Source organism: Somniosus microcephalus, chromosome 1 (genome assembly GCF_052327205.1).
Source record: "Somniosus microcephalus isolate GS21.2 chromosome 1, FLI_Smic_1.0, whole genome shotgun sequence".
Classification (NCBI taxonomy): domain Eukaryota; kingdom Metazoa; phylum Chordata; class Chondrichthyes; order Squaliformes; family Somniosidae; genus Somniosus; species Somniosus microcephalus.
In genome coordinates this window covers 5,003,008-5,020,708 of record NC_140987.1, presented here as the reverse complement: position 1 = coordinate 5,020,708, position 17,701 = coordinate 5,003,008, and the positions used below count along the sequence as shown (strand labels likewise).

At 51.4% G+C, this 17,701-nt stretch overlaps 1 protein-coding gene across 3 annotated transcripts in view; it reads left to right on the top strand.

Annotated features, from left to right (window-relative positions):
- The window catches only part of LOC147123900 (sperm flagella and cilia-associated protein 2-like), a 72,392-nt gene extending 63,041 nt beyond the window's left edge, over positions 1 to 9,351 (top strand). For all 3 annotated transcript variants that reach the window (XM_085995639.1, XM_085995549.1, XM_085995459.1), the window contains 2 exons: positions 5,463 to 5,585; positions 9,025 to 9,351. In XM_085995639.1, coding sequence (XP_085851765.1) covers positions 5,463 to 5,585; positions 9,025 to 9,336 — 435 coding nt within the window. In that variant the 3' untranslated portion in view covers positions 9,337 to 9,351. The remainder of the gene's footprint in view (positions 1 to 5,462; positions 5,586 to 9,024) is intronic.
- The last annotated feature ends 8,350 nt before the right edge of the window (positions 9,352 to 17,701 follow it).

Below are 17,701 nucleotides of genomic sequence, written 5' to 3'. Positions count from 1 at the left end.
GTGTCCGGGTACCGGTCAGCGAGTCCGGGTACCGGTCAGCGAGTCCGGGTACCGGTCAGCGAGTCCGGGTACCGGTCAGCGAGTCCGGGTACCGGTCAGCGAGTCCGGGTACCGGTCAGCGAGTCCGGGTACCGGTCAGTGTGTCCGGGTACCGGTCAGCGAGTCCGGGTACCGGTCAGCGAGTCCGGGTACCGGTCAGTGTGTCCGGGTACCGGTCAGCGAGTCCGGGTACCGGTCAGCGAGTCCGGGTACCGGTCAGTGTGTCCGGGTACCGGTCAGTGAGTCCGGGTACCGGTCAGTGAGTCCGGTACCGGTCAGTGAGCCCGGGTACCGGTCAGTGTGTCCGGGTACCGGTCAGTGAGTCCGGGTACCGGTCAGTGAGTCCGGGTACCGGTCAGCGAGTCCAGGTACCGGTCAGCGTGTCCGGGTACCGGTCAGCGAGTCCGGGTACCGGTCAGCGAGTCCGGGTACCGGTCAGTGTGTCCGGGTACCGGTCAGTGAGTCCGGGTACCGGTCAGTGAGTCCGGGTACCGGTCAGTGAGTCCGGGTACCGGTCAGTGTGTCCGGGTACCGGTCAGTGAGTCGGGGTACCGGTCAGTGTGTCCGGGTACCGGTCAGTGAGTCCGGGTACCGGTCAGTGAGTCCGGGTACCGGTCTTTGTGCCCGGGTACCGGTCTTTGTGTCCGGGTACCGGTCAGTGAGTCCGGGTACCGGTCAGTGAGTCCGGGTACCGGTCAGCGTGTCCGGGTACCGGTCAGTGAGCCCGGGTACCGGTCAGCGTGTCCGGGTACCGGTCAGTGAGTCCGGTACCGGTCAGTGAGTCCGGGTACCGGTCAGTGTGTCCGGGTACCGGTCAGTGAGTCCGGGTACCGGTCAGTGAGTCCGGGTACCGGTCAGTGTGTCCGGGTACAGGTCAGTGAGTCCGGGTACCGGTCAGTGAGTCCGGGTACCGGTCAGTGAGTCCGGGTACCGGTCAGTGTGTCCGGGTACCGGTCAGTGAGTCCGGGTACCGGTCAGTGAGTCCGGGTACCGGTCAGTGAGTCCGGGTACCGGTCAGTGAGTCCGGGTGCCGGTCAGTGAGTCCGGGTGCCGGTCAGTGTGTCCGGGTGCCGGTCAGTGAGTCCGGGTGCCGGTCAGTGAGTCCGGGTGCCGGTCAGTGTGTCCGGGTGCCGGTCAGTGTGTCCGGGTGCCGGTCAGTGAGTCCGGGTGCCGGTCAGTGAGTCCGGGTACCGGTCAGTGAGTCCGGGTACCGGTCAGTGAGTCCGGGTACCGGTCAGTGTGTCCGGGTACCGGTCAGTGAGTCCGGGTACCGGTCAGTGAGTCCGGGTACCGGTCTTTGTATCCGGGTACCGGTCAGTGAGTCCGGGTACCGGTCAGTGAGTCCGGGTACCGGTCAGTGAGTCCGGGTACCGGTCAGTGAGTCCGGGTACCGGTCAGTGTGTCCGGGTACCGGTCAGTGAGTCCGGGTACCGGTCTTTGTGTCCGGGTACCGGTCAGTGAGTCCGGGTACCGGTCAGTGAGTCCGGGTACCGGTCAGTGAGTCCGGGTTGGGCTCCCGCCCTGAGCCCATTCCTGCTCTGTTGCAGCATTTATGAAGGGGCCGAGGGCATGGAGCCCGGATATCCAGGGTGACTGCTCCCCCCCTCCCGGCCCCAGTGACCAGCCCTGTCAGTCTGACTGCACTGACCAGCGGGCGGGGGGAACACAGGCCCCAGTGACCAGCCCCGTCAGTCTGACCGCACTGACCAGCGGGCGGGGGGAACACAGGCCCCAGTGACCAGCCCCACCAGTCTGACCGCACTGACCAGCGGGCGGGGGGGCAGGCCCCAGTGACCAGCCCTGTCAGTCTGACCGCACTGACCAGCGGGCGGGGGGACACAGGCCCCAGTGACCAGCCCCATCAGTCTGACCGCACTGACCAGCGGGCGGGGGGGACACAGGCCCCAGTGACCAGCCCTGTCAGTCTGACCGCACTGACCAGCGGGCGGGGGGGACACAGGCCCCAGTGACCAGCCCCGTCAGTCTGACCGCACTGACCAGCGGGCGGGGGGGCAGGCCCCAGTGACCAGCCCTGTCAGTCTGACCGCACTGACCAGCGGGCGGGGGGACACAGGCCCCAGTGACCAGCCCCATCAGTCTGACCGCACTGACCAGCGGGCGGGGGGGACACAGGCCCCAGTGACCAGCCCCGTCAGTCTGACCGCACTGACCAGCGGGCGGGGGGACACAGGCCCCAGTGACCAGCCCCGTCAGTCTGACCGCACTGACCAGCGGGCGGGGGGACACAGGCCCCAGTGACCAGCCCCGTCAGTCTGACCGCACTGACCAGCGGGCGGGGGGACACAGGCCCCAGTGACCAGCCCCGTCAGTCTGACCTCACTGACCAGCGGGCGGGGGGACACAGGCCCCAGTGACCAGCCCCACCAGTCTGACCGCACTGACCAGCGAGCGGGGGGACACAGGACCCAGTGACCAGCCCCACCAGTCTGACCGCACTGACCAGCGGGCGGGGGGGACACAGGCCCCAGTGACCAGCCCCGTCAGTCTGACCGCACTGACCAGCGGGGGGGGACAGGCCCCAGTGACCAGCCCTGTCAGTCTGACCGCACTGACCAGCGGGGGGGGACAGGCCCCAGTGACCAGCCCTGTCAGTCTGACCGCACTGACCAGCGGGCGGGGGGGACACAGGCCCCAGTGACCAGCCCCGTCAGTCTGACCGCACTGACCAGCGGGCGGGGGGGACACAGGCCCCAGTGACCAGCCCCGTCAGTCTGACCGCACTGACCAGCGGGCGGGGGGGACACAGGCCCCAGTGACCAGCCCCGTCAGTCTGACCGCACTGACCAGCGGGCAGGGGGGACACAGGCCCCAGTGACCAGCCCCGTCAGTCTGACCGCACTGTCCAGCGAGCGGGGGGGGACACAGGCCCCAGTGACCAGCCCCACCAGTCTGACCACACTGACCAGCGAGCGGGGGAGACACAGGCCACAGTGACCAGCCCCGCCAGTCTGACCGCACTGACCAGCGAGCGGAGGGGACACAGGCCCCAGTGACCAGCCCCGTCAGTCTGACCGCACTGACCAGTGGGCGGGGGAGACACAGGCCCCAGTGACCAGCCCCTTCAGTCTGACCGCACTGACCAGCGGCCGGGGGGACACAGGCCCCAGTGACCAGCCCCGCCAGTCTGACCGCACTGACCGGCGGGCGGGGGGACACAGGCCCCAGTGACCAGCCCCACCAGTCTGACCGCACTGACCAGTGGGCGGAGGGGACGCAGGCCCCAGTGACCAGCCCCACCAGTCTGACCGCACTGACCAGTGGGCGGAGGGACACAGGCCCCAGTGACCAGCCCCACCAGTCTGACCGCACTGACCAGCGGGCGGGGGGACACAGGCCCCAGTGACCAGCCTCACCAGTCTGACCGCACTGACCAGCGGGCGGGGGGACACAGGCCCCAGTGACCAGCCTCACCAGTCTGACCGCACTGACCAGCGGGCGGGGGGACACAGGCCCCAGTGACCAGCCTCACCAGTCTGACCGCACTGACCAGTGGGCGGAGGGGACACAGGCCCCAGTGACCAGCCCCGTCAGTCTGACCGCACTGACCAGCGAGCGGAGGGGACACAGGCCCCAGTGACCAGCCCCGTCAGTCTGACCGCACTGACCAGCGGGCGGGGGGGACACCGGCCCCAGTGACCAGCCCCGTCAGTCTGACCTCACTGACCAGCGGGCGGGGGGACACAGGCCCCAGTGACCAGCCCCGTCAGTCTGACCGCACTGACCAGTGGGCGGGGGGACACAGGCCCCAGTGACCAGCCCCGTCAGTCTGACCGCACTGACCAGCGGGCGGGGGGGACACAGGCCCCAGTGACCAGCCCCGTCAGTCTGACCGCACTGACCAGCGGGCGGGGGGGACACCGGCCCCAGTGACCAGCCCCGTCAGTCTGACCTCACTGACCAGCGGGCGGGGGGACACAGGCCCCAGTGACCAGCCCCACCAGTCTGACCGCACTGACCAGCGGGCGGGGGGACACCGGCCCCAGTGACCAGCCCCGTCAGTCTGACCACACTGACCAGTGGGCGGGGGGACACCGGCCCCAGTGACCAGCCCCACCAGTCTGACCGCACTGACCAGCGGGCGGGGGAGACACAGGCCCCAGTGACCAGCCCCGTCAGTCTGACCGCACTGACCAGCGGGCGGGGGGACACAGGCCCCAGTGACCAGCCCCGTCAGTCTGACCGCACTGACCAGTGGGCGGGGGGACACAGGCCCCAGTGACCAGCCCCGTCAGTCTGACCGCACTGACCAGCGGGCGGGGGGGACACAGGCCCCAGTGACCAGCCCCGTCAGTCTGACCGCACTGACCAGCGGGCGGGGGGGACACCGGCCCCAGTGACCAGCCCCGTCAGTCTGACCTCACTGACCAGCGGGCGGGGGGACACAGGCCCCAGTGACCAGCCCCACCAGTCTGACCGCACTGACCAGCGGGCGGGGGGACACAGGCCCCAGTGACCAGCCCCGTCAGTCTGACCTCACTGACCAGCGGGCGGGGGGACACAGGCCCCAGTGACCAGCCCCGTCAGTCTGACCTCACTGACCAGCGGGCGGGGGGGACACAGGCCCCAGTGACCAGCCCTGTCAGTCTGACCGCACTGACCAGTGGGCGGGGGGACACAGGCCCCAGTGACCAGCCCCACCAGTCTGACCGCACTGACCAGCGGGCGGGGGGACACAGGCCCCAGTGACCAGCCCCGTCAGTCTGACCTCACTGACCAGCGGGCGGGGGGACACAGGCCCCAGTGACCAGCCCCGTCAGTCTGACCTCACTGACCAGCGGGCGGGGGGGACACCGGCCCCAGTGACCAGCCCTGTCAGTCTGACCGCACTGACCAGCGGGCGGGGGGACACAGGCCCCAGTGACCAGCCCCGTCAGTCTGACCGCACTGACCAGCGGGCGGGGGGACACAGGCCCCAGTGACCAGCCCCGTCAGTCTGACCGCACTGACCAGCGGGCGGGGGGACACAGGCCCCAGTGACCAGCCCCACCAGTCTGACCGCACTGACCAGCGGGCGGGGGGGACACCGGCCCCAGTGACCAGCCCCACCAGTCTGACCGCACTGACCAGCGGGCGGGGGGGACACAGGCCCCAGTGACCAGCCCCGTCAGTCTGACCGCACTGACCAGCGGGCGGGGGGGACACAGGCCCCAGTGACCAGCCCCACCAGTCTGACCGCACTGACCAGCGGGCGGGGGGACACAGGCCCCAGTGACCAGCCCCACCAGTCTGACCGCACTGACCAGTGGGCGGGGGGGACACCGGCCCCTTTGTGCTTTGTACTATAAGCTCCAGTGTGTGCAGGAGGGAACGGGATAAGTTGCTGCTGAGTTTGGACAGTTGGCCATGCTCTCCGGGCTTGTCCCACACAAAGCCCCTCTTACTCCCTTTCCTCTCTTTTACAGCATCTTACTCAAGTTTATAAGGAATTGGGATCAAAGGACTTGGAGCCAGTTCCATTCGAAATTTTACAGAGACATCCTGTCATCATGGACCTGATAAAAAGCATCGTCAAATTCACTCTGCCTGTAAGGAAAGCTCTCCCTCCCTGTCACTCTCTTTCTGTGTGTCTCTCTCTCTCTCTCAGAATGCGTGGTGCAAAAATGTCACCAACAAAAAAAGGCAGGAAGTGGTCGCCTTTAAATAGCGCTCCCCAGTCCCTTCCCGACTGCAAAACGCTCCCCTCAACCTGTCGTTGCTAGCAGCAGGTGTTAAGGCAGGGGCGCCACTCAATATCCGATCCGGGGCGCTACCGGGGCGTTGCGCACTCGACTGACGTCACGATCTGTCGGCGCAGGAGATCGTGGCGGTAGTATTTAGCGCCGCCGCAAAACGTCTAGTTAATTTCGCGAGCGGCGCAAACATCGCCGCGCCCGGACGCTCGTGGCTTTGTGCCCCATTAGCGCCCTCTTAAGGCGCTAACGGGAGGAGCAAGCAACTGAATTTTCCCCCTCTGTGTCTCTCCCTGTCTCTCTCTCTCTCGTTGTGTCTCTCCCTGTCTCCCTCTCTCTCGTTGTGTCTCTCCCTGTCTCTCTCTCTGTCTCTCTCCCTGTCACTCTCTCTGTCTCTCTCCCTGTTTCTCTCTCTCAATTCAATTCAATTCAATTCAAATCGCTTTATTGGCATGATAAGGTACATCTTATGTTGCCAAAGCATCAAAATACATTTATGGTTGAACACATAAACGCAGTTCTATTCATACAGTGTATAAACAGGTATATCCCTGAGTGTATAAATATACATTCGCATTATTTATATATGCTCTTTTCTTAGTTTACTGGTTGTCCCTCTGTTCATGGCAAGCTGTAACATAGTGTGCCGCCAGTGTTATACAGCTTCTCTCCTCCCCCAGTAGGTATGGGAGTTTTTGGTTGCCATTCAGATTTCTGAATTCAGGGCATATGTGTGAGAATTTTTGGTAGAAATTCTCCCTGATGCCCTGATATTTTCCACAGGCTGTGAGGAAGTGCATCTCTGTCTCCACTACTCCCTGACTGCAGTGAGAGCATATCCTGTCCTCTCTTGGCAGCCTGGTCTGCCTGTGTCTGCCTTTTTCGATCGCTAGGCTATGTTCGCTAAGTCTGTACCTTGTCAAGGTTCTTCTCAGTTTGTTATCCTTTACCATGGCCAGGTAATCAGCTATGTTGTATTGTCTGTTTAGGGCCAGGTAGCAATTGAGTTTGCTTTGGGTTTTTGTTGTTTCTGCCCAATATGTCAGATATTTTTCCTTTTGCTTAGCGACGATTGTGTTGGGTCGAATTCTTTGTGTTACGCTGTCACTGTCCTGGGGCTGGTTATTGTTAGTAGTGTTAGTAGTTACTTCACTGAGTCCCAGGACTAGTTGACTGAGGGTATTCTTCTTTATGGTCAGCTCTTGGCATTTCAGGGCGTCGTAGTGATAGCATTGGGGGTTGCTCATTTGTAGGTGATTCCAAAATTTGGTGGCTCTTTTTTGGATGGTGATTATTAATGGATATTGGCCTAGTTCCGCCCTGCATGCATTGTTTACTGTTTTCCTTTGAGTCCGGAGGATACTTTTACAGAATTCTGCATGTAGGATCTCAATTGGGTGTTTGTCCCATTTTGCAAATTCTTGTTGTGTTAGCGGTCCCCATACCTCACTGCCATAGAGTGCAATTGGTTCAATTACTGATTTGAAAATTTTTAGCCAAATGCTAATTGGGATTTCTATTTGGATTGATTTTTTAATGGCATAGAAAGCCCTTCTTGCTTTCTCTTTCAGTTCATTCACAGCCAGTTTGAAGTTTCCCGTAGAACTGATTTTTAAGCCCAAGTATGTGTAGTTAGTGGTTTGTTCAATTTTGGTTGTTCCTAGTGTGAAATTTATTTTGGGTCCCTGATGTTTGGATCTTTGCTGGAACACAAGGACTTTGGTTTTTTGGGGATTTATTGTCAGGGCCCAAGTCTGGCAGTACGACTCCAGCAGGTCCAGGTTCTGCTGTAGACCCTCCTTAGTTGGTGACAGCAGAACCAGGTCGTCTGCATAGAGGAGGAATTTAACCTTGGATTCATATAGGGTGAGGCCGGGTGCTGTAGATTGTTCAAGTAGTTTTGCCAATTCATTTATGTAAATATTAAAGAGTGTCGGTGAGATTGGCGAGCCCTGCGTCACCCCCCGCCCCTGTGGGAAGTATTTTGTTTGTTTGTCTCCAATTTTAACTGCACATTTGTTGTTTGTATACATTGATTTAATTACATCATATGTTTTTCCCCCTACCCCGCTTTCGATAAGTTTCAGGAATAAACCGTCATGCCAGATGGAGTCGAAAGCCTTCTGGAAATCTATAAAGCATGCGTAGATTTTGCTTTTGTTATTGTGAATGTGTTTGTCAATTAGGGTCTGTAGGGTGAAGATATGATCTGATGTTCTATAGTTTGGCAGGAATCCAATTTGGCTTTTACTCAAGACATTGTGCTCCTCAAGGAAGTTTATAAGTCTTTTGTTTATGATGCTACAGAATACCTTCCCAGGTTACTGTTTACACAGATGCCTCGATAGTTGTTTGGGTCGACTTTGTCCCCACTTTTGTATATGGGCGTTATGAGTCCTTTGTTCCAGATATCAGGGAAATAACCGACACTCAGAACCAAGTTGAAGAGTTTTAGGATAGCCAGTTTCATTTTACCGTCTGTGTGTTTAATCATCTCGTTTAGTATGCCGTCTGTCCCGCAAGCTTTTCCTGGTCGCAGGTCCTTGAGTTTTTCAAAAAGTTCTTTTTCTGTTATTATGGAGTCTAGCGGGTTTTGGTTATCTTTTATGGCCATTTCTAGCTTTTCCAGTTTTTTGCATATTTGGTGTTGCTCTGGCCTTAGTGTGTTTTTCTGGTATAATTTTTCAAAGTGGTTTACCCATGTGTCCCCATTTTGAATGGCCAATTCGTCGTGTTGTTTTTTGTGTAGTGTATTCAAGTTGTCCCAGAAACAATTGGAATCAATGGATTCCTCCATGGAGCTGAGTGTATTCTTAATATCATCATAGAATCATAGAGATAGGAACAGGAGTAGGCCATTCGGCCCTTCGAGCCTGCTCCGCCATTCAATGAGATCATGGCTGATCTTCGTCTGAGATCATAGCTGATCTTACCAGTTCAGTACCCCGTCCCCGCCTTTTCTCCGTAACCCTTAATCCCCTTAGCCTTCAGAAATATATCCAATTCTCTCTTGAAAATATTTATTGAATTAGCCTTCGCAGCCCTCTGTGGCAGGGAATTCCACAGGCTCACCACTCTTTGAGTGAAGAAATTCTTCCTCATCTCTGTTTTAAATGATTTGCCCGCTATTTTTAGACTGTGGCCCCTGGTTCTGTGCTCCCCGGCCATTGGAAACATTCTCTCTGAATTCAGCCTGTCCAGGCCTGCCATAATTTTATATGTTTCGATGAGATCCCCTCTCAATCTTCTAAACTCCAGTGAGTACAAGCCCAAACTATTTAATCTCTCTTCGTAGGTCATTCCCGCCATTCCAGGTATCAGCCTGGTGAATCGCCGTTGCACTCTTTCCATGGCAAGAACATCCTTCCGCAGATGGGGCGACCAAAACTGTACACAATACTCCAGATGCGGTCTCACCAGCACCTTGTACAGCTGTAGTAAGGTATCCCTATTCCTATACTCGAACCCCCTTGATATGAAGGCCAACATACCATTTGCCTTCTTAATCGCCTGTTGCACCTGCATGCTCTCCTTCAGTGACTGGTGCACAAGAACACCCAGGTCCCTCTGCACTTCCCCATCTCCCAATCTATTGCCGTTTAGATAATAATCTACCCTCCTGTTTTTACCCCCAAAGTGGATAACCTCGCATTTATCCACATTATAGTGCATCTGCCACGTATCCGCCCATTCCCCCAACCTGTCCAAATCGCACTGTAGCCTCCTGACATCCTCATCAGAGCCCACCCCTCCACCTAGTTTAGTGTCGTCAGCGAATTTGGAAATATTGCATCCAATTCCCTGATCCAGATCATTTATATATATTGTGAACAGCTGGGGTCCCAGGACAGATCCTTGCGGCACCCCGCTGGTCACTGCCTGCCACTCCGAAAACGAGCCGTTTATTCCAACTCTCTGTTTTCTATCCGCCAGCCAGTTCTCTATCCACGTTAATACTTTGCCCCCAATCCCATGAGCCTTAATTTTGCATGATAATCTTTTGTGTGGAACCTTATCGAAGGCTTTCTGGAAGTCAAGGTACACCACATCCACTGGCTCTCCCCCATCTATTTTACCAGTTACTTCCTCAAAAAATTCCAGCAGATTAGTCAAACACGATTTACCCTTTGTAAATCCATGTTGACTCTGTCCGATCCTTTCCCCATTTGTCAAGTGCTCCGCTATTTTATCCTTAATAATGGACTCTAGCATTCTGCCCACAACCGATGTAAGGCTTACTGGTCTATAATTCCCTGCTTTCTCTCTACCCCCCTTTTTAAATATTGGGGTAACATTAGCTACCCTCCAATCCACGGGTACTGTTCCCGAGTCAATGGAGTTCCGGAAGATGATCCTTAGAGCATCTGCTATCTCCAGGGCCACCTCCTTAAGTACCCTAGGATGTAGTTTATCAGGCCCCGGGGATTTGTCGGCCTTCAGTCCCCTCAACTTACCCAGCACCATATCCCTAGAGATACTAATTTCTGTCAGCTCCTCCCTCTCATTAGTCCCTATGTTTGCCGATATTCCTGGGAGGTTATTTGTGTCCTCCTTTGTGAATACAGAACCAAAGTATGAGTTTAATTGGTCTGCCATTTCCTTATTCTCCATTATATATTCTCCCGAATCGGACTGCAAGGGACCGACTTGGGATTTTACCAGTCTTTTCCTCCTGATATACCGATAAAAGCTTTTGCAGTCTGTCTTTATGTTTGCTGCAAGTTTACTTTCGTATTCTATTTTCCCCTTCCTGATTAATCCCTTTGTCTTCTTTTGCTGTATCTTGTACTGCCCCCAATCTTCCGGTCTGGTGCTTTTTTTTGCCAGTTGATATGCCCTTTTTTTTTATTTTATGCTGTCCCTAATTTCCCTCGTTATCCACGGTTGAGTCACCTTTTTAGGTTTATTTTTGTGCCAAACCGGTATAAACATGTTCTGGAATTCTTCCATTCTATCTTTGAATGCTTGCCATTGTCTATCCACTGTCAATCCCCCCAGAAACACCACCCAATCAATCTTACCCAATTCCCGTCTCATACCCTCGTAATTCCCTTTATTTAAGTTCTGGACCTTAGTCTCTGATTCAATTTCCTCACTCTCCATCTCGACTGAGAGCTCGATCATATTATGATCGCTCTGACCCAAGGGGCCTCGTACAAGAAGATTGCTGATAAGTCCCTTCTCATTGCACAATACCCAGTCTAAAATGGCCTGATCTCGAGTCGGCTCCTCGACATATTGGTCCAGATAACCGTCCCGAAAACATTCCTATATTGCTCTTTTTTGGTTGTGTGTGTTTCTGTATTGTGTTAGTGTCTGACAATAAGTAAGGCGTAATTCCTCGTTTTCTGGATGTCTGTGTTTTTGGTTTGATATTTTTCTAAGTTTTTTCCTCATGTTATGGCAATCTGGGTCAAACCATTTTTCATAGTTTTTTGTTTTGGGTTTGTTCTTGCGGGCTTTCAAGTTTGCACTTGTTGCCAAATTATCAAAAATATTGTTTAGGTTATTTACTGCCCGGTTTACGCCTTCTTTATTGTGAGTGTATATGTTATCCAGAATGGTGTCCAAGAGAGCTTGAGTTGATGCATTGCTAATTGTTTTCTGATATTTTTCCGTGTCGTTTTTGGCCCATCTGTACGATTTTTTGGTGTTGTACAGTTTACTGGGTTGTGTTTCTATGTTGTTTGTTTCTGTCTTTTTGAGATACATAGTAATTTGACTGTGATCTGACAGTGTTGTTTGTGGTTTGACTGTGAATGCTCTGAAAGAGGATGGGTCCAAATCTGTAATCATATAGTCTACTGTGCTGCAGCCAAGAGGTGAGCAATAGGTCGATCTTCCTAGGAGGTCTCCTATGAACCTACCATTGACAATGTACAGACCCAGGTTTCGACAGAGCTGTAGTAGCTGTTTTCCGTTGGTATTTGTCTGCTTGTCGCAGTTATGCCTGTATGGAAGGGAAGGGATGTCAAAGTGGTTATTCCCGAATACGTAATTGTTTCCCTGATTATTGGTGAAGTCTGGTTCTTCGCCCGTTCTTGAATTGAGGTCCCCACAGATCCTGTCTCTCTCTCCCTGTCTCTCTGTCTCTGTCTCTCCCTGTTACACTCTCTGTCTCTCTCCCTGTTACTCTCTCTCTCCCTGTCTCTCTCTCCCTGTCTCTCTCTCTCTGTCTCTCCCTGTTACACTCTCTGCCTCTCTCCCTGTCACTCTCTCTGTCTCTCTCCCTGTTACTCTCTCTCTCTCTCTCTGCCTCTCCCTGTCTCTCTCCCTGTCTCTCTCCCTGTCACTCTCCCTGTCTCTCTCCCTGTCACTCTCTGTCTCTCTCCCTGTCTCTCTCCCTGTCTCTCTCTCTGTCTCTCTCTCTGTCTCTCTCCCTGTCTCTCTCTCTCTCTCTCTGTTACACTCTCTGTCTCTCTCCCTGTCCCTCTCTCTCTCTCTCTCTCTCTCTGTTACACTCTCTGTCTCTCTCCCTGTCTCTCTCTCTCTCTGTTACACTCTCTGTCTCTCTCCCTGTCTCTCTCTCTCCCTCTCTCTCTCTGTTACACTCTCTGTCTCTCTCCCTGTCTCTCTCTCTCTCTGCCTCTCTCCCTGTCTCTCTCTCCAATTCCAATTCCAATTCCAATTAAAATGCTTTATTGGCATGAAAGTTTACAGAGAACCATATTGCCAAAGCTTACATAGCAAAAAGGTACAGTTTTCCAACATTCTGTAGGTGTCAATCGATTTGACATTTGTTGGGTACATACAATATTACTTTTAAACAATATTAATTTTAAACAGTCTTTGTACTTCATTTGGTACGTTCAATATTAATTTTAAACAGTCTTAATTTTAAACAGTCCTCAGGTTGTGACATGTTGTTACATATTTGGCCCCAAGGTATGGTCTGTCTCCTTCTCCTAGGACTAATCTCAATTTTGACAGATCATCCAATTCCTTGAAATCTGGGGTTGTTTGGCTTAGCTTGTTGAATAATATGTTTCTTGATGTGTTGAATTTTTCGCATTTTAGGAGGAAATGCATTTCTGTTTCAACCTCGCCAGCCAGACATTGATCGCATATTCTATTCTCTCTAGGCTGCCAGGATTTCTTGTATCTGCCTTTTTCAATTTCCAGTTGGTGGTCGCTTAGTCTGTACCTGGTGAGGGTCTGTCTCTGTTTTGTGTCTCTGATGGTCGTGAGGTAGTCTGCCAGTTTATATTCTCTTTTTAGGGCCCGGTAACATTCTAATCTGCTTTGGCTTTCGGTTATTTTGTTCCAATGTTCCAGGTAGGTTTCTTTGCATTTTTTAATGATTTGGTTCACTCGGATTGGTGTTTGGGCGGCTGTGTTGGTCTGGGGCTGGTCAGGGTCCGGCTGAGTACTTAGTTTCCGTAGCAGCTGACTCAGGGGACTCTTTTCTGGGTTTAGCTCTTGGGTCTGAAAGGCTTTGAAATGAAGGGTGTCTGGGGAGCTAGATTTGAGGTGATTTAGGAAGTTTAGTGCTCGTTTTTGGATGTTTATTATCAGTGGGTATCTGCCTAGTTCGGCTCTGCATGCATTTGTTGGCGTTTTTCTTTGGGTGCGAAGGATGCTTCGGCAGAATTCTGCATGTAGGGCTTCTATTGTATGTTTTTCCCATTTAGTGTAGCTTTGGTGATTTAGCGGGCCCCATACTTCACTACCGTACAGTGCAATGGGCAGGATTATGCTGTCAAATATTTTGAGCCAGATTTTGATTGGGATTTGGATGTTGTAGAATTTTCTCTCTCTCTCTCTCTGTTACACAATTCAATTCAATTCAATTCAATTCAAATGCTTTATTGGCATGAAAGTTTACAGGGAACCATATTGCCAAAACTTACATAACAAAAAGTACAGTTTTCCAACATTCTCTCCCTGTCAATTCAATTCAATTCAAATGCTTTATTGGCATGAAAGTTTACAGGGAACCATATTGCCAAAGCTTACATAACAAAAAGTACAGTTTTCCAACATTCTGTAGGTGTCAAACAATTTTGACCTTCGTTGGGTACATACAATAGTTCAGTTCAGTTCAGTTCAGTTCAAATGCTTTATTGGCATGAAAGTTTACAGAGAACCATATTGCCAAAGCTTACATAGCAAAAAGGTACAGTTTTCCAACATTCTGTAGGTGTCAATCGATTTGACATTTGTTGGGTACATACAATATTACTTTTAAACAATATTAATTTTAAACAGTCTTTGTACTTCATTTGGTACGTTCAATATTAATTTTAAACAGTCTTAATTTTAAACAGTCCTCAGGTTGTGACATGTTGTTACATATTTGGCACCAAGGTATGGTCTGTCTCCTTCTCCCAGGACTAATCTTAATTTTGACAGGTCATCCAATTCCTTGAAATCTGGGGTTGTTTGGCTGAGCTTGTCAAATAATATGTTTCTTGATGTGTTGAATTTTTCGCATTTTAGGAGGAAATGCATCTCTGTCTCAACCTCGCCGGCCAGACATTGATCACATATTCTATTCTCTCTAGGCTGCCAGGATTTCTTGTATCTTCCTTTTTCAATTGCTAGTTGGTGGTCGCTTAGTCTGTACCTGGTGAGGGTCTGTCTCTGTTTTGTGTCTCTGATGGTCGAGAGATAGTCTGCCAGTTTATATTCTCTTTTTAGGGCCCGGTAACATTCTAATCTGCTTTGGCTTTTGGTTATTTTGTTCCAATGTTCCAGGTAGGTTTCTTGGCATTGCTTAATGATTTGGTTCACTCGGATTGGTGTTTGGACGGCAGTGTTGGTCTGGGACTGGTCAGGGTCCGGCTGAGTAGGAGTACTTAGTTTCAGTAGCAGCTGACTCAGGGGACTCTTTTCTGGGTTTAGCTCTTGGGTCTGGAAGGCTTTAAAATGAAGGGTGTCTGGGGAGCTAGATTTGAGGTGATTTAGGAAGATTAGTGCTCGTTTTTGGATGTTTATTATCAGAGGGTATCTGCCTAGTTCGGCTCTGCATGCATTTGTTGGTGTTTTCCTTTGTGTGCGAAGAATGCTTCGGCAAAATTCTGCATGTAGGGCTTCTATTGTGTGTTTTTCCCATTTAGTGTAGCTATGGTGATTGAGCGGGCCCCATACTTCACTGCCGTACAGCGCAATGGGCAGGATTATGCTGTCAAATATTTTGAGCCAGATTTTGATTGGGATTTGGATGTTGTAGAATTTTCTTTTTATTGCATATAGGGCTCTTCGGGCTTTTTCTTTTAGTGCATTCACTGTCTCTCTCTCTGTCTCTCTCCCTGTCTCTCTCTCTCTCTCTCTCTCCCTGTTACACTCTCTGTCTCTCTCTGTCTCTCTCCCTGTCTCTCTCTCTCTCTGTCTCTCTCCCTGTCTCTCTCCCTGTCTCTCTCTCTCTCTCTCTCTCTCTGTTACACTCTCTGCCTCTCTCCCTGTCTTTCTCTCTGTCTCTCTCCCTGTCTCTCTCTCTCTCTCTCTCTGTTACACTCTCTGTCTCTCTCCCTGTCTCTCTCTCTCTCTGTTACACTCTCTGTCTCTCTCCCTGTCTCTCTCTCTCTCTCTCTCTCTGTTACACTCTCTGTCTCTCTCCCTGTCTCTCTCTCTGCCTCTCTCCCTGTCTCTCTCAATTCAATTCAATTCAAATGCTTTATTGGCATGAAAGTTTACAGGGAACCATATTGCCAAAGCTTACATAACAAAAAGTACAGTTTTCCAACATTCTGTAGGTGTCAAACAATTTTGACCTTCGTTGGGTACATACAATATTAATTTAAACAATATTAATTTAAAGTCGTTGAACATCGTTGGGTACATTCAGTATTAATTTTAAACAGTCCTCAGGTTGTGACATGTTGTTACATATTTGGCACCAAGGTATGGTCTGTCTCCTTCTCCCAGGACTAATCTTAATTTTGACAGGTCATCCAATTCTTTGAAATCTGGGGTTGTTTGGCTGAGCTTGTCAAATAATATGTTTCTTGTTACACTCTCTGTCTCTCTCCCTGTCTCTCTCTCTCTCTGTCTCTCTCCCTGTCTCTCTCTCTCTCTCTCTCTCTCCCTGTTACTCTCTCTGTCTCTCTCCCTGTCTCTCTCTCTCTCTGTCTCTCTCTCCCTGTCTCTCTCTCCCTGTCTCTCTCTCTCTCTCTCTCTCCGTCACACTCTCTGCCTCTCTCCCTGTCTCTCTCTCTCCCTGTCACACTCTCTGCCTCTCTCCCTGTCTCTCTCTCTCCCTGTTACACTCTCTGTCTCTCTCCCTGTCTCTCTCTCTCTCTGCCTCTCTCCCTGTCTCTCTCTCTCTCTCAAATTCAAATTCAATTCAAATGCTTTATTGGCATGAAAGTTTACAGAGAACCATATTGCCAAAGCTTACATAGCAAAAAGGTACATTTTCAAACATTCTGTAGGTGTCAATCGATTTGACATTTGTTGGGTACATACAATATTACTTTTAAACAATATTAATTTTAAACAGTCTTTGTACTTCATTTGGTACGTTCAATATTAATTTTAAACAGTCTTAATTTTAAACAGTCCTCAGGTTGTGACATGTTGTTACATATTTGGCCCCAAGGTATGGTCTGTCTCCTTCTCCTAGGACTAATCTCAATTTTGGCAGGTCATCTAATTCCTTGAAATCTGGGGTTGTTTGGCTTAGCTTGTTGAATAATATGTTTCTTGATGTGTTGAATTTTTCGCATTTTAGGAGGAAATGCATTTCTGTTTCAACCTCGCCGGCCAGACATTGATCGCATATTCTATTCTCTCTAGGCTGCCAGGATTTCTTGTATCTGCCTTTTTCAATTTCCAGTTGGTGGTCGCTTAGTCTGTACCTGGTGAGGGTCTGTCTCTGTTTTGTGTCTCTGATGGTCGTGAGGTAGTCTGCCAGTTTATATTCTCTTTTTAGGGCCCGGTAACATTCTAATCTGCTTTGGCTTTCGGTTATTTTGTTCCAATGTTCCAGGTAGGTTTCTTTGCATTGTTTAATGATTTGGTTCACTCGGATTGGTGTTTGGACGGCTGTGTTGGTCTGGGGCTGGTCAGGGTCCGGCTGAGTACTTAGTTTCAGTAGCAGCTGACTCAGGGGACTCTTTTCTGGGTTTAGCTCTTGGGTCTGAAAGGCTTTGAAATGAAGGGTGTCTGGGGAGCTAGATTTGAGGTGATTTAGGAAGTTTAGTGCTCGTTTTTGGATGTTTATTATCAGTGGGTATCTGCCTAGTTCGGCTCTGCATGCATTTGTTGGCGTTTTTCTTTGGATGCGAAGGATGCTTCGGCAGAATTCTGCATGTAGGGCTTCTATTGTGTGTTTTTCCCATTTAGTGTAGCTTTGGTGATTTAGCGGGCCCCATACTTCACTACCGTACAGTGCAATGGGCAGGATTATGCTGTCAAATATTTTGAGCCAGATTTTGATTGGGATTTGGATGTTGTAGAATTTTCTTTTTATTGCATATAGGGCTCTTCGGGCTTTTTCTTTTAGTGCATTCACTGCTATGCTGAAGCTCCCTGATGCTGTAATAGTTAGACCAAGGTAGGTGTAGCTCATAGTGTGTCCTATAGTGGTATCACTGAGGGTAAACTGGTATTTGTTTTCCTGACATCTGGGCCTTTTTTGAAAAATCATGATGTTGGTTTTTTTTAGATTTACTGTTAGAGCCCAATTTTGGCAGTATTTGTCGAGTAGGTCTAGTTGTTGCTGTAATCCCTGTTCTGTGGGAGACAGCAGAACCAGGTCGTCCGCGTAGAACAGGGATTTCACTTCTCCATCCAGGAGACGGAGACCTGGTGACTCGCTTTGCTCCAGCATGTCTGCTAATTCATTTATGTATATGTTGAACAGGGTCGGGCTCAAATTGCAGCCCTGCCAGACGCCTCTTCTCTGGGTGAAGAAATCGGTGCGTTTGTCTCCAATTTTGACCCCGCATTTGTTTTTCAGATACATTGATTTAATAAGGTCATAGACTTTGCCCCCTATTCCACACTGAAGAAGTTTATAATAGAGCCCT